This window comes from Charadrius vociferus, unplaced genomic scaffold (assembly GCF_000708025.1).
Source record: "Charadrius vociferus isolate BGI_N301 unplaced genomic scaffold, ASM70802v2 scaffold486, whole genome shotgun sequence".
Classification (NCBI taxonomy): domain Eukaryota; kingdom Metazoa; phylum Chordata; class Aves; order Charadriiformes; family Charadriidae; genus Charadrius; species Charadrius vociferus.
The window spans coordinates 39,218-63,390 of record NW_009648965.1 but is presented as its reverse complement, the minus strand read 5'-3'; the positions used below and the strand labels follow the sequence as shown (position 1 = coordinate 63,390).

The 24,173-nt window shown below is 54.0% G+C and overlaps 2 protein-coding genes across 2 annotated transcripts in view; one reads left to right on the top strand and one right to left on the bottom strand.

The window, feature by feature from the left end:
• Window positions 1-17,501, top strand: part of CNNM1 (cyclin and CBS domain divalent metal cation transport mediator 1) — a gene marked incomplete at its 5' end in the record, with an annotated part of 18,204 nt that extends 703 nt beyond the window's left edge. Inside the window, 10 exon segments of the mRNA XM_009887687.1 lie at window positions 10,059-10,202; window positions 10,748-10,888; window positions 11,178-11,347; window positions 11,541-11,640; window positions 11,807-11,854; window positions 15,925-16,088; window positions 16,303-16,480; window positions 16,832-16,949; window positions 17,061-17,173; window positions 17,422-17,501. Of these exon segments, the coding sequence (XP_009885989.1) occupies window positions 10,059-10,202; window positions 10,748-10,888; window positions 11,178-11,347; window positions 11,541-11,640; window positions 11,807-11,854; window positions 15,925-16,088; window positions 16,303-16,480; window positions 16,832-16,949; window positions 17,061-17,173; window positions 17,422-17,501 (1,256 nt within the window).
• Window positions 17,502-20,316: 2,815 nt separating this feature from the next.
• Window positions 20,317-24,173, bottom strand: part of GOT1 (glutamic-oxaloacetic transaminase 1, soluble) — a 7,958-nt gene continuing 4,101 nt past the window's right edge. The window contains exons 3-10 of the mRNA XM_009887686.1: window positions 23,914-24,095; window positions 23,221-23,344; window positions 22,863-22,975; window positions 22,589-22,693; window positions 21,861-22,011; window positions 21,560-21,725; window positions 21,286-21,428; window positions 20,317-20,998 (exon numbers count right to left, since the gene is read on the bottom strand). Coding sequence (XP_009885988.1) covers window positions 20,859-20,998; window positions 21,286-21,428; window positions 21,560-21,725; window positions 21,861-22,011; window positions 22,589-22,693; window positions 22,863-22,975; window positions 23,221-23,344; window positions 23,914-24,095 — 1,124 coding nt within the window. The 3' untranslated portion in view covers window positions 20,317-20,858. The remainder of the gene's footprint in view (window positions 20,999-21,285; window positions 21,429-21,559; window positions 21,726-21,860; window positions 22,012-22,588; window positions 22,694-22,862; window positions 22,976-23,220; window positions 23,345-23,913; window positions 24,096-24,173) is intronic.

Sequence of the window (24,173 nt, the reverse complement as noted above, 5' to 3'; positions counted from 1 at the left end):
CCGGGCTCCCCCTGCGCCCCCCTCTGCACCCCCAAAGGTTCCTTGGTGACAGCCCCCCGTGGCACACCCTGCATCACCTCTTGGTAGGACCCAGCAGGTACCGGGGGTGCTGGGGGGAGTTGGGCCCTGCATGCGCTGGTGTGGCCGTGACCCTGGTGTCACCTGGTGGAACAGCCCCTGGGTGGATCGAGGGCCTGCAGTGCTGATCATGCCTGTGATGTTATGGATGCTCTAAGAGCCTTCAGCCTCAGAAGTTGCTGGCTCAGCAGTTGAGCCTGTCCTGCAGGGCTGCTGTCTCTGGTGGGCAGCGTGGGCACAGTGCCTGCCTCGCACCCCTGCCCAGGCAAGACAGCGTTCGCCCCTGCGTTCTGTGCGGAGGAGTTTACAGCAGGAGATCGCATCTCGTTACTCAGCTCTCGCGTTTACAGCTTAGCAGTGAGAAGCAGGTCTAGAAAGTGTTTCCGTGCAAGTGGTTTAAAGGAAGAAGAAAAGGCTAAACCCTTAGAAAGAGCTGTACTTTTTTTGCAGCTGTGACAGTATTCATCATGCAGCAGCTGCCAGCAGCCCTAGAGATGCTGAGAGCTGTATTTCATTAACTGTACCTTGAGAATACACACAGCATGTGATCACCTCCCCCCCGCCAGGAATTGTATTTTGCTGCGTGTTACTCGGTACGTCATACCATGGTGAGTGAGTCTTTAAGAAATGGCTGCAGCAGTGACATCCTGCGTTATGTAATGCAGGAGGACAGCGCTGGCTCCTGGGCTGCCTGTGGCCGATCTGCCGCAAGCAGAGCTGATCATGTGAGAAAGGCCAACCTGATATAGAGAAAGCCTCTCTGCGAGTCATCTCCATGCTCGTTTTTAGAGCTGGGGGAGGGGAGGATAAAACGTTTCTTGTGTGCCAGGAAAGTTACACGCAGGTCAGCATCCTCTCTGGAGATGCACAACTGCGTCCCCTCCACCTCCTGGGATCGCAGGGAGAGGAGCTCATCATGGCACGCAACACTGACCCTTTCTGCCCCTCGGCATGACTGGAGACTCCCAACGGTGCAAATCGGCAAATTCCCATTTATTATACCAAAGCTGTTAGCAAAAGCATTAAGATTGCTCTCTAGGTACAACCTTGGTGAGCTGCAGTAGTTTCTACCACCACCCTCCACGCCTTTTCTAACATAACCAGTTGTCTCCCCTCTTCCTAATTCCTTACGTGCTTTGCAGTTCCTTCTTAACTGTGGCTTCCCGCATGATACTACAACGTTACTGAAGTTCACCTGAGGTCTCTGCTACCTCTCCCTTACCTGGAGAGTTTGGTGTTACCAAAGATGTCAGATGACTTTGGCACAATTGCCTTTGGCCAGCCTCCCCTGCACTTTATCTGATTTACTTTGATGTATTCAGCTACTTCGCCCTCCAGATTTGTCCTACAGCCTGGTACCCTATGGACCAATACACCCATAGAAATGCCTTGCGGTTGCTCAGCTCACTGCCCTTTGCCTGCCGTGCTCTCTGCCCTGCCTAGAGGTGTTTTGTGCGTGTCGCTCCCTGAGCTGACAGGTGCGTTAAGAAGCCCTGCTACCTTCCCCTACACTTTCACCTACTGCTCCTCATCTCAACTGAATATTATCCATCCTTCTTCAGCTTTGCTCCATTAAACTCTTGGCATTTCGCTTCACACTCTTCCTGCTTTACATTTGTTTGCCGTCATGGCCTTCTGAGGCATTTTGTTACAGCACCTATGTAGAGTTCTTCCTAAAGCTTATTTCTCTTCCCACCTCATTTCTCCTTGTGTTTTCTAAATTACATGGCTGAAAAGCCTTGCTTAGTATCTAACTCAGTACGCTGTTTAGCGATTCCAGCTCTTATCCCAAATGTTCTCCTTCCCAGGTGTTGCTATTCTCTTCCACAGAACCATGACTCAAATACTGAAAAAAGGAATTTCATGACAATCACCAGAACTATCTATGTTTTCTTGAAAGATAAAGTTGAGACACTCCCAGCACCCTGTCTGTGTTTGTAGATAGCCACCTCCCAGCCCAGCCCTGAACCCCTCCTAAACTCTCTTTTCCCAGTTCCAAATACAGGTTCCCGTGCCAGCTCCCGCACTGCGTCAGATGTTTGCTCCCAGCTGCCTCCAGTCCCATCCACTGCCATTTCAGCCCCATTCACTTGACTATTTAATTTCTAAAATAAAGATTTCCCGTTTGTAATTAAGAATCTTCATCACTGTCTCCTTGTATGTGTCCGTTTGAATTATGGGGAAGTATCTTGTTTGATCCAATCAAGGTTGCTTTCCAGGGCTAGATCTTCTGTGACACATCCACTAATTAGGGAGTAGGCTGATTGCTTGTTGGTTCAGTGAGTGCTTAATGAAGGCATTCATCATTTCACACATCCAAGGTGCCTGCAGGACAGCAAATGCTCCCACTGATAAGGCCCGGTCTCTTTCTAGGAAATTAAAGTCTCCGGTAAGGATGGGCATGAATAACCACCTCCAGGTCCTTAGGTCCCTGACAAACCCCTAGAGAAACCTTGCCAGCTTTCTTTTCCTTCTCCCACGATTAATTCAAACAGGTTTTGTATCCTTTATTTCTTTTTGTTATTGCAGTGTTTATACAAAATACCCATCACATTTTCTATCTTTCTTTCCTGGATAACAATGAATACTTTTGATCAGTTTCACTAATGATTAATGTTCTGCCACATCCACTAAACCCATAATGTCTTTTTCTTTTTTTGCATAATGTATAAGTAACACAAATTCACTGCCAGAGCTCCTTGCCACAGCACACAAACATTTGTTCTTTCTCACCGAAAATGTCAAGGGATGATTAAATACAGCACTTTGGGACTCTTGCTCACACCTCCGGCAGCACTTTCCTTTTCATGCCTCTCCTCCTACTCACCAATATCACACTGTATTATCCTTGTTTACCTGATGCGTTTCTTTTCTCTTGACATGCTGTCCTAGCTATGGAGATTATCAGCCTTTTTTTTTTTTTTTTTTTCCCCCTCCCCTCCCTGGTCTTTCATAGGGTTTGAAGGGAAGTTTTCCAGGTGTGCTCCCACCTAACCTCGTTTGAGCTCAGTCCCATTAAGAGGCATTGGCGTTTGCCTTGAGTTTAGTCCATGTATGAGTCACGAATCCCCTCTCCCCCAGCACGACCCTGTGTAGGTGGGCTTACCCTCCACGGACTTGGGGGGAGGATGATTCTATAGCATCGGCTTGCCAAGATGTTTAAACTGTATGAAAATAGTGGCGTACGCTTCGGTAGCACCAAGGGAGCTCATGTCCCAGAGTGGTTACAGTGCCCAAGAGCAGCTGTGAGCTCCTGGGTGACAAAACCTGGTCCCTGCCCCATCATGGCAGAACTGGCCAAAGCCTTCACATCTGCTCCTTCCCAAGCCTGCTGCCGCTGGCATCGCTCGATGTCTCTCTTGGCACTAATTCCTGGAGGAAGATGGTTAAATTTGGGGCACTAATGGGAGCTGAGAAAAACCCCAGAGAAGGCTGCGAACAGCAGTGGAGGGGAGGGCTGGCCCACGAGAGGGTTGCTTGGGCTCCAGCCCACAGCCCGAAAGAGGAGGGCAGCTGCTAAAACCGCATTGAAAAACAGCATTACAGCAGTGTGAGGCAGGTCCAGCCGGAGGCAGGAATTGCTTATGCTAGGTAATGGTTTTGACTTGATTTCCTCATCAAAACTCAGTGAAATTAACTTGGAAATAAGGAAGCCTGGACACCCAATTTGCCATGTTTTCAGGCAAGCTAGACAGGGTCATTATGGAAGGCATGAATAGCTGTGCTGCGTTTAACATAGAAGCATTAAGTGGAGGACACTATACAAAAATCTCTGTCCCCTTTTCTCTAGAAATAAGAAAACACACACCAGTACAGTAACTTTGCCACCTGGAAGAACCTGAAACTAATGAGGGAATGGAAAAAATTTGGAGACAATATCTTGGCAAATTGTATTGGTGCATCTCAAAGTACCTGGCTTTATTCTAGGCTCACAGGAGGAATTATCTAATACACCAGAGAAATAACTGCACCATATTTAGCAAGCTAAAGCAATGTAGAGAGGCAGATGAGGTCCCAGTAGGATAAACTTCCTCTTGGGAACAGGGAACTAGGAGGAAAGGTTCATGCATTCATTCAGCGTGAAATGCTGTGGGTGATGCAGTCTGTTTCTCCTCCATCCCTAGAAGATGACCAAAGCAACGCAGGTTGCAGCATCAGTCCTGTGATATAATGCCTCATGGGGAGCTCTTCCATTTATGATTTTCTTGATTGTTTTTGGGGGGGTCTATGTATAGCAATGGCACCTTTCACCAAATAACCTTCCTCTGTCAGAGCAACAGTGTAAATTTGCTCTTACGTTCATTTTCCTGCAGCCGGGCGGAGGCTGAGGTGCAACTCAAATTAGCCTTCTGTGGTTTGGCGTCTTTTAATAGTTACTGAAAGTCAATTCTCTAAAAACAAACTTCCTGGCTTTGCAGGGAAAACAGCCTGTCCTGTGGAGGACAGTTCTGCCTTAGGGTCTGTCTTTGCTTTTCAAAATACTCTGCAGCCTCTATTAGACCTCTACAAATTGAAGGTAGCTGGAGAAGGTGCCTAACACTTGATACTAACTGGGGTTAGTACCATTTCACCTGCTTTTCTTACTGGCCTTCTCCTGAGCTTGCAGTCACTGCAAGCACAAAGCATGGCTTGAAATTTCAACCAGCCTTCAAGAAATTTCTGCAAGCATGATAGCCACTACTTTGGGCACCTTGACGGACTGAAGCAATGACCTCCCTAGCCAGCTGTATGGGTTAAGGAGCTGGTTGTTACCCAGGAACTATCCCAAACACGCGCCCTGATGGGTGATTGCCAGGCTGAGAGTGGGTGAGGTGTTGTTGATACACAAAAGATGGTTTAAGTGACTCATGCTGCAACTCTGCCTGAAACCTTACTTTGCTTTCCCCTCAAAACTGTGCTGAGTCTTACTGTGTGAACTCTGGGCTGCCTTACCCACCCCCTGACCCCCCACCCCCCAACAAGCCCAGGAGCAGACCTGCTCCAGGGAGATGTTCAGCACAGCAAGAGGAGAGCTGCATCCCTGGAAGAGAGGGCACCTAGCTGGCCATCTCCCTCTTGGGCACTGTCAAAGGCACGTTCAGACTGAGCTGTGGTAGAGAATCAAGCGGCCTGTGCTACAGGCATCAAAGAAAACTGTTTCGCATTGGCTCCTTATAGAAGTCTTTTAGCTTGAAAAAGCCTCAGCATCCTTGTAGGCTTCTTTAGGCTCCAAGTAGCATGCAAGGGGACCGACAATTTGTGGGCAGGTAGGGTCATTACCCAGGAGGTGAGAGCCCTGTTGTATGGCAGATGGAAGATGAGACTCCATGTCCCCTCTAATCTCCCCCTCACCCTCCTGGACTGTTTTGTCAACTGTAATACATCAGCTGTTCCAAATATTCTATTTTTGCCCCACTTTTCCTTAGGATTAGGGAAAGCACTAAAGCAGAGTATGAGAAAGGCTTTTGAACTCTCCCAGAGACAGATGTAAGCAGATAAAGTTCTCATCTCTGTGGAAGGTCTGGATTAGATTAGGATTTACGGTTTTCCCTTTGCATAGCTCTGATTCCCCGTAGAGGTGAATGCCCCCACAGCCCTTCTGGTTATTTCCCCCCATGCTGAGGTGTAGATGTGCATTGCCTCTGGGTGCAACTCCTCAGGCATGTGGTTTCTCCCTTTGTGCAGAGTCGTGGTGACACAAGAGCACACTCACGCACATGTTTCCAGTTCAAGAAGTTCAGATGCAGGTCTGCAAAGGGGCACAGAGATGCTGGTAGCCGCTGGCCCGGAGAAGAGGTCTGATAAAAGCACACAGAAAATAGATATCAGTTACATCATGATTGTTTCATGAATCAACCTTATTTACCAATTACTCTTTTTTGTTTGGTTGGTTTTGTATTCCATTTTGTATCTGTAAACAGTTCATGGCTTGTGCCTGTTCGTTTGATCTCCTAGTAACAGCTTTAGATCTTACTGTAAAAATTCATGAAAATAAATTTCGTGCTCAGAATGCTCATCCCGTGGAACGAGAGACAAGACTAAAGCATCTTTAACATTCCTCTGGCAGAGCACCTATATAAAAAAAATTGATAAGGAAGTCGTCTGGGCTATATTTGCAGCCAACAGCACTTTCTTTCCCACAAGTAAAGGCATTTCCATGTGTTCAGACCCTGTTCTCCCATCGGAGAGGACGCTTTGAGGTGGAGCTATGAGCCCAAGGTCATTTAGGTACCTATGAAAAACAACGCTCTTAAAAATGGGCATAAAAGCTTTAGATACCTGTTCAGATGCTTGCTCCATCCGGAAGCTTTCAGCTGTTTATATTAGCCCTGTAATTTAGCATTTTGAGGCATTAACTTTCCACTGAAACTGTTGTTTGAAAAGAGCAGATTTCATGTAGCTCATAAAGAATTTAGTACAGTTGTATCCCATGCTGAGCAGACACTTAATCACCTATAGACTTCCTGTGCGAGAGCAGTCCCGCCGAGGCCGGTGGAGCTATTCGCACAAGTAAAGTTAATTGCCCATTTGTTCTAGCCTTTGCCAAACCCAGGCTTTGATTCTCAAGTGTTTCACTGTGCTTTCCTGCATCAGTGATAGCTCTGTAAAATTCACATGTGACAGCTTGCTAGCAGGGAAGCAGCTCACCCTTATAATTCATTTCATTTGAGCTATCAAGCAACGGTTACAATAGCACGGTTTTTGGAATCAGCTTTGCAGATCTTAAAGCTGGTTTAGATCAAGCTCAGAGTTTTGTCTAAATGATTTATCTCCTACTGAAGCAGACCTGCAGGGTAACAACTAGAGAAGAGACTGTGACCCCTCTGATGTCCCCGGGTCTGTCCCTCTGCCACCCTCCCTTGGACACTGCTTCCTCTTTGTAAGATTGCCCAGCTTCTGCCCTCATACCTGCTCCAAAAGCCACTGCTTCTCCTCTGTGCAAGTGTAGCACTTTCCCCTCCCTGGGAAAAGGGGATCAGCCAAGCCTGGCAGCACCCCTAGCCCAGGAGGGAACAAGCCACGACCATACAGCCAGGGCACCTGCAAGCCCCCGCTACCCCTGCTGCCAAATTTATAAGGTCTGTTCAAAAACCGATGGGAGGAAGCGCAGGACCCAGCTGGTTTGCAGGACTTTGCAAAGGATCTCATGTCCCTCAGGTGGGAGATCAGGGCAAGTCAGCCCATTCCCAACTGGGGCCAGCTGGGAGCAACGGTGGTTTGCACCAGCTCTGGAAGGGCTGGGAGTGGGGTTTGGGGGGATTCATGATATGAGTATCAGCTGGCCAGGCAGGGGCTAGCATCAGCCCACTCGGTGTGGGCCAGGAGCAACCGCATGAATTGCAGTGATTTTCCATCACTGGGTACCTGCTCCGTCTCCAATGTGGGTGTTAGCCTGGAAACCCAAACCCGGGGGTTTATACTGTGGCTACAAGTGTTTATCTTCTGTGAAAATAAAGAACTCTTGAGTACTCTAACAGCCCTCCTGGCTCTGCCCCCAGCGCAGTGAAACCGTGGGTCTCTTCCCAGGCTAACAGTGCTGGGTTATTTCTAAATAATCTCATTTGCCGTTACGTGAGTGTGGAGCTGGAATCACATTTCTCTAAGGCTGCCTTAGAGTAAATTACAGCGCCGATGTAGGTGTTTAGCCAAAAAAAGAATTGCCTCCATTACTCTCTGACTGCCTTTAAGTAGCACCTAAGCTTTTTGTAAGGGCTTGGTGGTTTTGGGTTGCATGTAAATGTCATTAACAACAAGCTTTCAGCCAAAAGAAATAACTTCTCCCCTCTCCTCGCTCACCCGAGGACTTGTAGGAGACCAGATGGCCCCAGTGTTTGGGAGCGGGGTTTGGCAAAGGAGACATTTTCGAAAGTTGGACTTTGCTAAGATGAAACGTAGCTGTTGCTGCTGTCTTGCGGCCAACTCTGCTGCTTTTTTCTTTTTAAGTCTCAAGTCGTGTTGCTTTATTACCCACTGAACAGATAAGATGCACAAACCCCTGTGTGAAAGGAGTGAAATAGCGTGGTCCAAAGAACATGCTGAATTTTCAATGCCCTGAGGCTATTGATTTGGTTTTTTAAAGTGCATCTCGGTGCTACTTGCTGCGATGTTATGTTCTCGTTTCTAATTCTGTAGGCGTGGGAGGCAGTGAGCTGCTCTCTGAAATCTTGCAATAAAAGCTTGGTATGAGGAGGAGGGAATTTATACTGTGGAAAATGCCCAAGCTTCGCTGTGAGAAATGTATAGTGCTGATCTTGGGCTGCGAAATATCATTTGCTCGCCTCGGATCCAAGGCAGGGTTATTTGAAGGTCGCCTGGTCCCCAGCAAGACGTGTTTGGTGGGACTGCCAGGATGCCCTGGGTGCGCTCGTCCCTGTCCCGCTGTGGGGACAAGCCAGAAGGCACCGGCGGGCGAGGGGGGAGCTGTGCAGCAGGCAGGAGCCCACCCCTATTGCATCTTTATGCATAAGTACTGTTCGCATCCCCTCGCCCAGAGCAGCAGGCGGGTTTGTCGGGGAGGCTTTATGGGAGAAGCAGATGCAGAGGCAGCTGCATAGCAGAAGGAACGTGTGCCCCTTTGGGGCGACTGTTGCTGCTCAAGGAGCTCAGCTCTGAGCCCGTGGGGAAAATAAGGTGTTTGCAGCCTTCTGGAGATCCCTGCAGTGCCCACAGTACAGTTGGGTTTGTGCAGGCATTGCAACAGGAGACCCCGGGGATGCAGAGCAGAGGGAGGGGAAGTTGTTGGCTGCGGTGCCGATGAAGGACTTTTTTAACGTTTTAAGTAAAACTAGAGGTTCGGAACCTGCGTGCACTTCTGAGCAGCATAGGAGCCACAGGGGCAGTTAGAAAAACAGTGCTGTTCGTTGGCAGGTCCAAGAATACATTGGAGCTAGAATCCCAGAAGTTGTCTGTGGCTTGGAAGTTGGGTTCTGGTCAAGCTGCTGAGCAGGAGCATAAATCAGAGCAGACAATAAAGGAAGGGAGAAGTTGAAGAAATCAAAACAGCTTACAGAAAGCTGGACATGCAAAAACAAATAGTGATGTTTCAAGTATGCCAAAAGCAAGAAGCCTGAGAATGTGTCAGCAGAGCTGCCAGCTTACTGGGGACAAGTGAGGAAGCTGAAACTGTGGTTGAGAAACACTGCGACTTCCAAGCAGGAGTCACCATCATTGCGGCTGAAGGTCCTGGTCCCAGGTTGCTTATTTAAGGTACCAGAGAGGACGTGCTGTGAGGGGCAGGGTTTGGAGAATCCATTCAGGTGCAAGCCGATGGCTTGAAAAGCGTTCAGCCTCCACAGCCAGATGGTTCACCCAAGAGTTCTGCAGGAGCTGGGCTGAAAGCTGCAAACAAACATACGGATTTCTGCATTAAAACCAGCTGCTGTTCCAAGGAGCTGGAGGCTTTGCCCATATTTTAAGAAAAGCTTTAGGATCGGTCCAGACAGTGATGGATAGAAAGATGTGGGGGAGCTGTTCCTGGCAATTTGATAGGAAAGATAATTAACAACAGAATGAGAAAACACTGGGAGGATGAGGGAAACCAGTAGAGCCCAAGGACATGCTCACATTTCTGTATTGGAGGACGCTGTCTTATTGCTCTGTTAGAGTTGTCTCATGCCAATGAAGCTGAGGGTAAGCAAGAAGCAGCTGGTGTAATGCACGCTTCAGTCCTGCACAGGAGGCTGTCAAAGAGCTAAACGGAGTGACTCGCAGCGGGTCGCCTGGGTAAAGAAAGCAAGTGGCCCCAAAAAAGATCCAGGCAGAGTCCCGTGACACCTAGAAATCATCCTGGAGAGTAGCAGCCCTGTTTGGCTGGGCTGTGGGTCCAGCCCTTCACCTTGGGTTAGTGCGGTTGGGGTGGGTTTGGGTGATGGTGGCTGCCGCTGAGGTTTGGCTGTGATCTGTGCCTCCCGCCGAGCCCTGTCTGCCTGTCAGCCCGCCGCGCTGGGGACCCTTCTCGCCAGGGGTGAGGGTCTCACTGCTGCTCTGCTCTCCCCCTGCAGGAAAGTCCCACCTGGCCATCGTGCAGCGGGTGAACAATGAAGGGGAAGGAGACCCGTTCTACGAGGTGATGGGCATTGTCACCCTGGAGGATGTCATTGAGGAGATCATCAAGTCCGAGATCCTGGATGAGACGGATCTGTACAGTTAGTGTCCCAGAGCAGCTACTGCGGTTGCAGGACCCAGGGTGGGAGCCCACACAGACAGACAGACATGTGGGTAGGAAACAGACCAGAGCAAATCATGGTCCTTCCCCAGAGCAATTCACAGTCATGGTGGGAAAGACAGGAATGATGGAGAGATGCTGGCCAGATGTCAGGGAGTCTTGAATGCTCGAGACAGAGAAGCATCAGCATCAGCAGCTGGTGGTTGAGCAGGGCCTGACCCAGGGACACATGTGTCAGGCATGAAGTGCCCATGGGTGGTTCCCAAGCTCCTTTCCAACTCTGGGTGATGCATCCAGCCAGGGCAGCCCAGGACTTGTTCCTGAGAAAGAAGCGTGTTTCAACATCCTGCTCCCTCCCCAGGGAGCTGCTCCCAAGGCTGTAATGCACGGCTCCACAGCAGCCCTGCCGTAGGGTGCAGCAAGACGTGCCTCTCTACATACGTGTGCATGTGGTATGGGGCCCTGCAACTGCAGTGGCTTTGTGGCTGCTGCAAGCGGGCAACTGCTCTGCTCTCTGCCCCGCAGCGGACAATCGGAAGAAGGAGCGGGTGCCCCACCGGGGACGCAAGCCCCAGGACTTCTCCATCTTCAGGCTCTCGGACAGCGAGATGAAGGTGAAGATCTCCCCGCAGCTCCTCCTGGCTACCCATCGGTTCATGGCAACAGGTACCCCTGCCCTTGTGCAAGCCCTGCATCTCCCTGCAGCAGCAGCAGCCCCACAGGGAGGGCAACACTGAGCCCTTCCTTGGTCGGGCTTCCCCTCAGCAAGCAGTTTCTGCCCGCCTGGACCCCCACCCTGCGCATCCCGCTGCTCCACCATCATGGGTTTGGGCTTGGCTCCCCTCCGTGCAGTGGGGTGCCGAGGCTGTGGGAAGGGGGGCCGTGCAGCTCAGAGGATGAGGGGTTATGGATAGTCCTGGCCCCGCTGAGTGAGCGTGTGTTACCTCCCTTCTAGAAGTGGAGCCTTTCAAGTCCCCCTACCTCTCTGAGAAGATCCTGCTGCGGCTCCTGAAACACCCCAATGTCATCCAGGAGCTCAAGTATGACCGAAAGAACAAGAAGGCAGCGGAGCATTACCTCTACCAGCGCAACCGCCCCGTCGACTACTTCGTCCTCATCCTACAGGTGCCTGGGGCAGTGGCAAGCGGAGGGTGACAGGGGGTGGCCCATCTCTCCTTTCCACCTTGCTCTGGGCTGCTTCTGCTAGCGGAGATGCGTGTCTTCTCATACAGGGTGTCAGGGGACCCTGCACACCCGGGTGGGTCAGTGGCCAGGAGCGCAGGGTGCCTATCTGAGCGGGTTTTCCTTCTCCTTCCAGGGGAAAGTGGAGGTGGAGGTTGGCAAGGAAGGACTGCGGTTTGAGAATGGGGCATTCACCTACTACGGCGTCCCCGCCATCATGGCTGTCGTCTCCTCGGGTAAGGGCTCTGTGGGCTCCCTCCAGCCCTGCCTTGACTTCAGCAGCCTCCACAGGGGCTAAGCTGGCTGGTGGCCAGGAGAATGGGCTGGCCTTGGGGTGGCCCTGCTGCGGGGCACGGGGCAGGCGGGAGCCCTTCCTCTGCAATTCCTATGTTGTTGTTTCAGATAACGATGTGCGGAAAGTGGGCAGCCTGGCTGGATCCTCCTTCCTACGTAAGTATTTTGGGGCAGGCTGGGGCGCTAAAACCTCTCCTCCACAGCACCGGCTGGCTGGAGGAGGCGTGGGTTTGCACCCCACAAAGAGCAGCTCGGGCTCTGCATCAAGGTCACCCCTTTTAAAAAGCTCATTGAGGGGCTGATGCAATGAAGTCCCCACAGAGGGACTTTGAGGTCCCTATGAGATTTTAGCTGGGCGCTGGATCCCTGTGGGTGGATCCAGCAGCAGCGTGTCCACACGGATTGGAGCAGTAAACCCTGCAACTTCTGGCATGGTGCATCTACGTCTTGGCTTAATGTCTCTGGAGCAGCTAACGTTCCTGAGGCTCAGCACCTGAGCCAAACATGGGTCCCACACCGGGGGAACAGGGGTTCCTCAGGAATTGCAGAGATGGGTCAATTTACCTGTGAGCCATTCAGACGTGGTGGTGTGGGAACTCAGCAGAGTTAAAAGTAGATGCTCCAGTCCCAGTAAATTCCATGCCTGCAGAGCTGCTGCGTTAACGAGCAGATCCTGTGCTTGCAGGAGTTAAGAGGGAGCTCCAGTCAGGGGAGACTGTGATCCTCCCCACTTCTTTGCTGATCACCCCTGCAATCATTTAGTGCCTGGTGGCTTGGGAGCAGGCAGAGGTGCCGCCTATCCCCAGCGCAGCACATCCCTCATCCCAAACCCCAGATGTTGCAGTTGGATCTGCAGTGCCGATGGTAACACAAGGATTCTCTGGGTACCTAATCAAAACAAGAAGTTCAACCTTTAGGGAGGGATGTCATGGAGGGAAGAAGGAGAGCCCCTTGAGGCAGGTATCTGTCACTCCCGTGAATCCCAGTCTGCATGCAGCTCTAGGATTCACCTATTTCTTGTTGCTTCCTTTGCTTCCATTCGCAAGGTTGGCTCGTGGCCTGCTGGATTATCCCCTCAGTGCCCATACCTGCTCCCCCCTTCATCCTGAGCACACTAGGTTTGGACAGAGGAAATCGATGAAGCGGCTGATTTCCCTTGGGATGTTGCTGCATGTCCTGATGCCCCCTTGCCCTCAGAGAATGTCCCCAGGCCCACTGGGGCCCAGGCAGTGAGTGCTGCCCATGGACCACGGGCCAGGCAGGGTGTGAGCCGCAGTGGGAGTAGTGTCGGTGTGTCCACACGTGTCCGCAGTGCCGCCTGCCGGGACGCTGCCGCTCAGGGCTCCTTTGCTCCCCGTGCTCGTGCCTGACACTGTGTCACAGGTTGTTTTCTGCCATCCAGCCACCTCTGCCCGCCGTGGGACGTGTGTGTGTTGGGTGTGCGATGCCGCACCCCTGGCCAGCGCGGAGGCAGGCGGGGAGGCAGAGGTCGCAGCGCATCTCTGTTGTCGGGCTGGTGTCCTCCTTCTTCCTTGAAGCACAGCCCCGCAGAAATGAGCGCGAGTAGCGTGTCACAGCAGAGAATTCAGACATTAACCCTTGAGCATTTAGCAGTTTGTTATTAATTAACCGTTGTTATGCAACTTTATCGCCAGGCAAACTTTGGCATTGGTGGCCGGGGCAGAGGTGCGGTGGCAGAGAGGCAGCACGGCCGGCTCCGCTGCGGGAGGGTCGGGCAGTGCGAGCAGGGAGCGAGCGCTGGTGGTTATCAACCCGTCCTTTGCTCCCGGCTAGACGAGGTTGTTCTGGGCAGCGCTTTGTGCTGATGCCTTTGCTTGGACTGCTGTTGGCACAAGGTTTTGATCCAGGGGAGGATGCAGAGCAGGAGTTACTGGGGGAGCAGTGGGGAGATTGGAAGGAGGGGGCTGTGGGGCAAATTTCCTGGGGTTTTACCTTCAAAGCAATTTAAAAACATTAATCACATCAGCAGCAGATGGTTCCTAGAGCGGTGCAGCCACGCTGCAGGCAGGTTGGCCGGAGGGAGGGCAATGCACCCGGGGCAGGAGGTATGGCCGCTGGGGGAAGCGTGGCTATGGCTGGAGGAGAGGGCTGGCAGTCAGCGGGCTCCTGTCTCCCACTGCTTTTGAGGTCGATGCTGCCAGCAGTGAGAGCAAAGATCAGGCATCGGGAGGTGTTGAGGAGTGCATCGCTCACGCTGCGTGTTGGTCTCTCCGTGCTCCCCCATGGAGCCCTGCATCCCTGTGGTGTGGCCCAGGGGCGATGCCGTGGCGGGCAGCAGGGCAGCTCCCTGCAGACAGCGGGTCACAGGGAGGAGAAACTCCGGCCCTTGAAATTGTCACTGCTGCTGTAACGGGTGGCAGTCAAACGTCCCTGTGGCAGTGGGTCAGCAGGGATGTGGGGTCCTGCACAGAACAGCTCCTGGTGGGTGGCTTGTCTCAGCATCACCCCAAACCTGCTGAGACCCGGGGCTGTGCAGGGAGCTGTGGGCAGCCCCGGGATGGATGTCTTCGCATTCCATCATGCTGAGGGACTTCTGCTAGCCCCTGCCTGCAGATGTGGGGCTGTGTGCAGGCTGGGGCTGTCACAGAGCACATTCCCTCTCTGCCACTTGCCTGCGCACACAGAAGAATCCCAGATGCCAAGCACAGTGACTCGGTTTAGCTTCTGCCCACCTCCCAGGTGCCACAAGCTGACCACGAAGTTTTGGCCTTGGCAGCAGCTGGGCAGGGGCTGAAGCAGGGTGCCAGCACTCACCGATGGGAAGAGGGTGTTTCTGCCCACACCGTGGCTCTAGGGAGATGTGTGGCTGTGCAGACAGGCCTGGTCTTCCCCAGCCTCACCTCCTCTTACCTCATCACATAGCAGCCTGTTCATTTATGGCATTCAAGTCGGTGTCCCTGCCGGTGTCCCTGTCCCCGGGGGGGCTGGCGAGTGCCTCCTCGGAGCAGAAGCGGGAGTGTGTAAGAAGGGTGGGAAGGTGTGCTGGAGGCAGTGGTGGGACCCCAGCCTGGGGCTGCTGACACGTGAGTCTTTTTCTCATTCTTCCTCTTGGTCTATCCCCCACCCTCACATCTGTCCCTTGCCTTCCCCTGTCTCCTCCTTCCTCCCCGCTCCCTCTCTCTGCAGTGCCCGTTTCGGTGTCCCGTACCTTCGCCTTCAGCAGAGGGGACTCCCTGGCTGGCTCTCCAGGTAACGGGGCATGGCTTTGGGAAGGGACCTCCACATGTGCCAGGCTCTTTCCAGCTCCCTGTGCAGGGTGCTCCAAGCCCCCTCCACCCTGCATGCCAGGCAGCGCTGGGAGAGGAGCACCCACAGCACCCCACTCTGGGCAGCCCCTCACTGGTTGGAGCATGAGTGGCAGACTGGGGACAGCAGCCCTGCTGCAGCCTCCCCAGTATGATGCAGATCCCAGGAAGAATGGGATAGGGACAAGGGGGAGCCATGGGTGGCTTGGGCTTTCTTGGGTTTGCAGTTTCTGTAATTTCCTGCACTCAGTGATTGGATTTTCATGCTACTTGCTGCTTCTGATGATGATTACCCGCAGCCCTGCATGCACGCTGCCCTGCTTCCCTGGCTTTCTGGCAATCCGGGTGATAGAAGGGCATTTTAGCAGGAGAGCAAAGTCAGCACGATGTTGACGTCACCAGTGCAAGGAACAAGCTGCCTTTGTTCCCTAATAAATCACTGACTAAACAAAATCCATCACGCTGCGTGTCAGAGGCCATCAGTCAATGTGAGTGACGGGCCAGCTTGCCACGGCAGCCTCTGCTCCTGTTCTGTCGGAGCCGGGGTGGACAGGAGCATGCCCTCCAGGCAGGTTAAGTAAACCCCCATGGGCTGCCAGCTGTAGCCAGTATTTGTGTCAAATGCAGTGCAGAAGGCCTGTGTTAGGAGAAGAGCTGTCAGTCAGTCAGGGTGACAGACAGGCAGCAGCCCTCCCCTCTGCTGCCGGCGCCTGGTTGGATGCGAGCGTGCTCGGTCCTTTTTGGCTTGCGTGGGGCTGGCATGGCACAGTCTCCACCGTGAGCTTGCACCAAGGAGGACCTCACCGCAGGTCCCCAGTAGGGCTCCTGCCAGCCCTGGTGTCCATGGGGCACAGCCGCTGGAGGTGACCGGTCCACCCTAGCCCTGTGCTGGCACTGGGGAGCCAAGCAGCACCACGAGTGAGAGTGAGTGTTTGGCCTCTCTGCCATCCCCTCCTGCAGTGAACAGGTCACCGTCACGGTGCAGTGGGCTCAACCGCTCCGAGTCCCCCAACCGGGAGCACAGCGACTACGGGGGCAGCATCACGCAGCTCCACAGCAGCAGCAACAACATCTACACGCCCGACTACTCCGTGCACATCCTCTGTGACGTGCAGTTTGTCAAGGTACCGGCTGGGCTGGCAGGGACTGTCCCACCCCAGCCACCCCTGTCCAGGCACCCTCTTGTCCCGCTGTGTCCCAGGAGCCTGGTGGGTCCCCAGTGGGTGTTGGGTGGGTCTCACACTCCTACTGACCAGGGGTTTGGTGACACCAAGTCCCTGAGAGGTCCTGGTGCGGCTTGGTACCCGCTGAGCTGAGCAAATGTGTCCGTGTGCCCAGGTCACCCGGCAGCAGTACCACAACGCACTGGTGGCCAGCCGCATGGACAGCTCGCCCCAGTCCCCCGACATGGAGGCCTTCGACAGAGATTCAACCAAGGCTTCGACCACGCGGGGAACCCCACAGACACCCAAGGAGGACCCCACCATCCTCCTGAATGAGAGGAACAGCGTCATGTGTGAGTCACCGTGCAGCATCCCTTCCATGCCATGGGCCAATGCTGCAAATCCCCTGGGGGGGGGCCGTGCTGGGACCTGCTGGCATGACAGACATGCCACCACTGAGACACAGTTGCACATGGACCAGGGCACATGGGCGTTTGCACGCACGCACCTGCAGACACTTCTGTGCCTGCACATGCACGCAGGTCCAAGTGTGCAGGCGCGTAAATCCCCGTTCCACATGTGCTTGTGCTCCTTGGTGGCCCCTGGCCCGGGGATCTGCGGCTGCGGCTGGCATCCCGCTGCATCCTGCCCCAGGACACCGCACCTGCCTGCCCTGTCGCCATGCCTGCCCTCTGTCCCCGCAGGCAGCCGCTCCGAGGGGCCGCGCAGTCCCAGCGAGTCCGTCTTCCTGCGCATGGAGGGCATCCCCTTCATCCAGGAGGAGCTAACTGACAACGAGGAGAACAGCAAGCGGCAGAGTGAGTCTGGCGGGGATGGACGGGGACACACAAACACACACACACACAAAACCCTGGGGGTAGCAGGGGCTCGGTGCCCCGGGGCGCTGCAGCCACTCTGGGCTTTTGCAGACAGTGAGTGCTGCGGCACTGTCCTGGAGGCAGAATCGCCGGGCAGAGAGGCCGGGACCAGCTCATCTCCGAGCAGCTCTGAGGAGACGCTGGGCAGGAGGCTGCTGAGATCCCTCAGTGAGTGACTGACCCGGGGAGGGAGCACCCAGGGGAGAGCTGTACCCCGGCATCCTGCTGCTGGGGACAGCTTCTCCCTAACCCCGTCCTGGGGATGCCCTGCACGGGACTGGCGCGGAGCAGGGGGCAGCCCAGTTCCTCGGTGGCACTTCTGCAGCAGGCAAAGCTGCTGCCTGGTCCTGGCCCGACCCCATGCACCACCTGCCCTGAGCACCCTTGGCCTCCAGCACCCACTCTTGCTGCTGCAGGTGGGCGCAAGCAGCAGCCACCTCCAGAGGGTGAGAAGACGCCAGAAGAGAGCTCCAATCTCGCCCCGTTAATCACCTGAGCAGCAGCGTGGCCGGAGCACAGTGCTGGACCCCACGCAGACTGGAGGTAGGAACCTGCCTCTCGGTGCAATACTCCTTCCCCACCAAACAGGAGATTGATCAGTTTTAACAGTTTCAAGTGGCAAAGCTGAACACTGGTTTAGAGTGCACACAGGGACATGTGGCTAGGGGCGGCAGCAGGGTCGAGGGATGCAGCAACAGACTCCAACCATCTTTGGGGCAGGAACGGGTGTCAGAGACGCAGTGAGATCCTATACTTGTGTTTTCACAGCTAGAAATGTGTGTCTGCACCAATATCCCCGAACCTGGCTAAGAAAAGTCCTGCAGGCTTGAGCAGCAGCAGGTCAGGGAGGATAAACTCAGGCTGCCTGCACCAGGCTGTGCTTGTGTCTTCCAGGTCTGCAGCATGGGGGTCTCCTGCCGCGAGGCTCATGTTCAACAGCAGCAGGTCTGCACTCGCTCGCCGCCTGCCCGCCCGCCTGCCCACTCGTGCCGCCCCTCCCTGCAGGATTTGTGCAGAGCCCCATCCCCGGGCGAGAAAGGATGTGCCCCCGGTGGGGCTGAACCACCCAGGCGGCCTGGACCAGCTAGCTGGAGTCCCAGGGCCCTTGCCCAGCTGCTCCCTGGTAGCATCTGGTCTCAAGGAAGAGGTGGAAGAAGGAAAGGTGAAGTGTCTGGCACAGCATCCCTGCAGGTAGAGCAGGGAGGGGCGGCCCAACCCAGAACTGCCCTTCGCATCATTTACCATCCCCATCCCAGCGAGGCCCGGAGCCCCTCGGTGCCGGGTGCTGCACAGACGCGGTCTCCGCCATGAGGAGAATGTGCTGTTTGGGGGGGTGCCACACGCAGCTCAGGGCCCCAGCACACGTTTGTGCCATACCTAGTGCCACGCACACTGGCAGGCACCTTGCGCACGCCGACCATCGACACAGCCCGGCACTCCCGAACCCCTGCCAGGCACAGGGCAGGGAGCCCAGCTCACCGCCGCGCGCAGCCCCGCTCCCCGGGGAGAGCCGCTCCACGCTGCATTGAACCATCCTCCTCCCCGCACACGGCTGTCTGTGCGAGGGAGGCTCGCGCCGAGCCTTCGGGTTGGTACAGACCAGTCAGTAGTTTTTGTAGTGGCTGAACGCAACGGAAGACGTGCTAACCTCTCCCACCAGGCTGGGCTGCCCTCATACTCACAGGCAGGTGGCTGGAGTTAACAGGATTCAGCTTTCAGCATTCAGCAAGTGCCTCCCAATTTCTCCGTGTGAACCTGGGCTCTCCGTCCCTCTTGCTGCCAGGAAAGCAACTCCACAGTGCCGGGAGTCACACGGCAGCAGCGCAGGCAAGGACTGGGGAAGGAGTTAACGTGGTGCTGTTGCAAACACAATAGTGGGATACACATGCTGGAGTACAGCCTGACAGATAACGACCGAAATCTCATAGTCCACCAGTGCTGATAAATCTTCAGCTGGAATAACTGCATCTCTGCCCGGGCACTGCCCTTCTAAGGAAACACGCAGCAATTGAAAGGAGGCCAGAGGAAAGCGAGAGCTGGAAAACAACCTGCCCCAAAGGCTGAAGGAAACGGGGTCGCTTCATCTTAGCTGGTGAAGGATGTGAAGGGGAGAGAGGAAGTTTTCAGATACATAAAAAGCTGTTGCAAAGAGGAAAGGAATAATCTGTTCTCCGTTGCCATGGTAAATGGGATAATGGGTAATGAGCTTACACCACAGAAAGGGAGAAATTTAGGTCACTCATTAGGAAAAACAAGACTGGTAAGGCTAGCAAAGGACTGGTACAGATCACATGTGGGGTGGGCCAGGCCAGGCTCCACACCTAGAGGTCTGTAAGGACAGAAGTATGGGCAGATGTTAGAAATAACGAAAGGAGAGCTGGTTCCTTCAACTCCTTCTCCTGAGAGCACCCCTAGAAGTCATCCTTTAACCCCTACCCCATCATTCCAGCTGTGGATGGACACCAAGAGAACAAGCTCCTCACCTGCACAGAGGAAAGGCTGCCACTGGGTCACTCTCTTATGTGACACCAACACTAGTCTGGGAAAGACAAACAAGAGACCCCATGCACTGTTTCTCTGCAAACACAGGAAGGGAACAGGGCTTTCACCTTTGCTGTCTAAGCTGCAGCACAAGCAAAATCCATCAGAGCAGCAGCGACTGTCACTACCCGACCCAAGGAAAGGGACTGTTCCTCTTTCTTCACTAAGATCTTGGCAGGAGGCTGCTCTGTCGAGGTGGTAATAGCAGCTCACAAATAGATCTGCAAACAGTGACTGCAGAGACCAGAAGCAGATGGTCCCAGCTCTTTTTCAGTGCCAGAAACACAGGCTGTTGCTGGCAGGCCCCTCTGCAGCCAAGGGGGAGTAGGTGGTGGTTCACCAGGCGCCTGCTGAGAAGGAAGAGCAGGAAAGATCTGCTTTTTGACACATGCACTCCAGGCCAGGGAGGGATGGCCAGCTGGATGGGTAACACACAACCATCCAGAAAGCAAGCGCATACAGATGGACAGGACGGGCTGGACAGCACAGGGCAGAGGGGCAGAAAGAGGAATGCAAAACAGCCATGGGAAGAACTGGTCAGCTTCACGTAGAGTCACAGGGAGCTCTCAACTACACTCTCCCAATATGACTATGCTCCATTAGTAGCAACCGTGATCATCAGAGCTGCAACACACCACAAGGGAGAAAGGAAAAGCATTGAAACAAACTGAGTAAGACCCAGCAGACAAACCAGGATGCTGAGGCTTTAACCTCAGCCTGGGAAGAGGCTAGCCCAGCCTGAAGGCACAGCATCACACAAGGCAGGGGTAGTGGTCAGAGATGGAGGTTTAATTTTCCGTCAGCAACAAAGAAGCAATTATCACAATTACAAATGTTTGCTCGCATACGGCTCAGAACAGGGCTGGGGTGGAGGGGCAGCAACAGCTTCACCCGTCCCCAAAATACTACCGAGTGACATTAGTTCACAAGCCATATGAGATCCCAACCGATTGTGCTGTTATCTCACAGCGCATTGCACTGGCACCGGACTTTGCCTAGATCAAACTGATCAGTTACATGGAGTTGATTTGGATGGGCTACAGATGCAGCTCTAAGCGCCTGAAGACCAGGCTGCTGTCAAACAAGAGCCAAGGCAGCTCATGCTGCCCCCACCCTCCTGGGGGCACTGGCTTACCCATATTGCAAGGGGTATTTAAAAAACGTCAACAGATGATTATCCCTGATTGAGCTACTGCCCCCATCTTTATTAAACCCCAAGAGGTGTGGGACAAGGCAAGCCATGAGCAGGGAAAGACATGGACTACACACTACAGCTTTGGTGACTTCATGTAAGTTTGGTTGTTCATGTGCTTCACTGGATTTTTGTGACGGCTTCATGGATGGACTTGGCCACATAGTCCAGGTTCTTGGTAGTCAGGCCACACATGTTGATGCGCCCACTAGCCATCAGGTAGATGTGTTTTTCCTTGATCATGTACTCCACCTGCTTAGCTGGGGAAACAATTGGACATCAGGTCAGAGCAGTGACCCCACAAGCTCAGAAAAAAAACAAAGCACCAGTCAGGGCTGCTCGAATCTTTCACAACAGGCAGAAAATTTCCAGCACTGGCCACTAAAATGCTGCCTGATGCTTCATCCCTGCCTAGCCACAGAGGCAGTGGTACCAGGACTCCAGTGAAGTCCCCAAGAGATGCCTACCTGGACTGCTTCAGCCCAGCTCACATCCAGCAAAACTGTCCTCACCCAATCCTCCCTTCACCAGGTCACTTGGTACTTACGGTTCAGCCCTGTGAAGCTAAACATGCCGATCTGCTCTGTGATGTGGTTCCAGGTGCCCGGGGTCCCAAGGGACTCCAGGCGAGACCGGAGCTCTGACCGCATGAGCAAGACACGATCTGCCATCGTCTTCACGTTGTCCTTCCTGCAGCAGGCAGGACGCAGAGCATGAGGACAGGCACCTGCCTGATTTGAAGCCATCTGGCCAAGCCTGGCACTCAGGGAGATGGCTTCTCCCCCTACTTCCCCTCTCCCACCAGCCCCGGCCACACATACCACTCGGCAAAGAGCTGCGGGGAAGCAAGTGTAGTTGCCACAATGCGGGCTCCCTGGGAGGGAGGGTTGGACCAAGTGGTGCGCACAATCTTCTCCATCTGGGAAAGCACACGCTGAACGTTGTCTGCATCCTTCCCCACCACAGTCAGGTTCCCCACACGTTCATCTGTGGACAAGCCAAGAGATGTGAGCCATTGGTCCCACACATCACGGCAAAGCAGAGCTCTCCCCGCCCCCCAGTATGCCAGCCCCATCTGTCTGGGTATGATGCTACTGGGCCAGCTTACTGCCAGACACTCACTGTAGAGCCCAAAGTTCTTGGAAAACGACTGTGCACAGAAGAGCTCAAAGCCCTCGGAGACAAAGTATCGCACAGCCCAGGCATCCTTGTCCAGGCTGCCAGAAGCAAAACCTTGGTACGCCGAATCGAAGAACGGAAACAGGAACCGGCGCTGCAAGGAGGAACAGTGTTAGAGGGAAACCCCTTCCCCACAACCTTCGCTTTGCCCCCCCGCTGTCCCCATAGGAGGGAAAAATGACCACTGAGCTTCTAGGTGAATACAGAGGAGACACTGTCCGGCAACGCCAGACTGGGATATTTGCTTTCTACTGGGGTAAAGGAACAGGAAGACTAAAGTGGTCAAGAAAAGGCCAAATACAGGAGAAAACTACAGCAGCTGCCTCCTCCCCTTTCTGGAGGACACAGGCCACAAGAGATGTACCACCTTATATACTACTATCCAGCATCTATGAAAAGCAGGTACCCCTGGAGAATCTTTCCAGCATGAGAAACCTGACTGCAGCCCATGCCACAGAGTTTGAAAGCAAGAACTTGGGAGGCACAAGCAGAACTGGGATGCTTCTATTTTCTGAGCACAGATGACCAGCATCCTGCTAGCCTCTCCCTTTAACATCTGCCCTGTGGGACTCTTCCAGCTCCTACCACAACTCACGACATTCCCTACAACCCCTCTCCAGCTGGCTCATCTGTCCCCTCAGCACTGCTTTATCACCAGCAGCAGCTCATACCTTCATAACAGCAGCAATCTGCTTCCACTGGTCTGGAGTAGGGTCTGTGCCTGTCGGGTTGTGCGCACAGGCATGGAGGATGAAAATGGAGAACTCTGGGGCTTTCTGAGGAGAGAAAAGGTCTTGGTCATGTGCACTGATGAGACTGGGCACCCACAGCAGAGGGAGAGGCCCCGTGCTGCACTAGGCACCAGCAGTTTCTTTTGGAGAGATCCACTTCCAGGCACAGGACACAAGCCCAGCCAGCTGCTGACAGTCCACCAGTTCTACTCACCTCCATGTCATCCAACAGCCCCTTGAGATCCAGACCCCTCTTGGCAGCATCCCAGTAGTGGTACGTTCTGATATCTTTAAAGCCAGCATCCACAAACACAGAGTTGTGGTTCTCTGAGGAAAGAAATCACTTTTCAGAAAAGCAGGCCTCGCCTCCGGCAAGCCACCTTCTCCAGTCCCAGTATCTCCCTAAATGTCACCAAAATATGCAATGGAGACATTTACGCTCCTTTTACCCACAAGGGAAAGGCTCCTCTCCCACTGGCCAGGCCCCTGCAAGGAGCTCAGCCATTCCTCCCTCACCCACTGACCTACAGGGCTCCCTGCAAGGAGGTGGCAGCACAGACAACAGCACTCACCCCAGGACGGAGCGGAGATGTAGACCGGGGTCGCCGTGTTGTTGTTTCCATTGTACCACCGCCTCAGAAACTCCGCGCCGATACGCAGAGCGCCTGTCCCACCCAGTGACTGAACACTTCCAATCTGCAACAGAGAGAGTTGCCAGCAGGGTCCACCCGGCTCTCAGTGCACAGAGAACAGAGGTGATTGCAAGAGAGCAAAACAGGATCCCAGACGTGCTCCCTGGGGTGACCCCAGCCAGGACACCATCCCCTTCCAGTGGTCTTCAACCTCCTTCACTGTTCAGACCTATCCTGAGACAGTTATAAATAGACTCCAGTTGTTTCTGCTACTTTTTGGCACAGAGGAGATTCCCAGCTAGTAGCTTATAACAGGAAAGGTGGTCTATTTTCTGACTTGAGTTTCCTGTGGGTCAACCATTAAATGCTGAAAGAAAAAAACAAAATTCCAATCACAGACCATGTTCAGTCTTTCCAAAAAACTACGACTACTTGCACAAATGGCTTCACCTACACAAGTTCATCAGGTGACCACCAGCCTGATGGCCACGTCAGAGAAAATCCCCAAATCCTGCCAAAAAGGCAGTTACTCCACACATTTGTGCTCTCCTGCTCGGTCCACTGCAGAGGCACCCCGGGGATCCCAGCAGCTCTCCCAGCAAGGAGCGGTCTCGCTCTCTGCCCACTACCTACCCGGTTCTCCTTGATGGCGGGGCTGTCGTCACCCAGGGCGATGCGGGAGGCATTGGCCCGGAACTCGGGCAGGCCCAGGATGGGCAGGTACTCGTGGTTGAGGCTGTTGTCGTTGGCGATCATCTGCTCTACCTTCTTCACCACCGGCAGGACCCATGGCTGCCCCTCGTCCGTGCGGTAGGCTACGAGGAGAGGGAAAGCCGTCCATTCCACACCCGGGGGGACGCTGGGCCTGCCCGGGGCACCGACACCCGAGGACG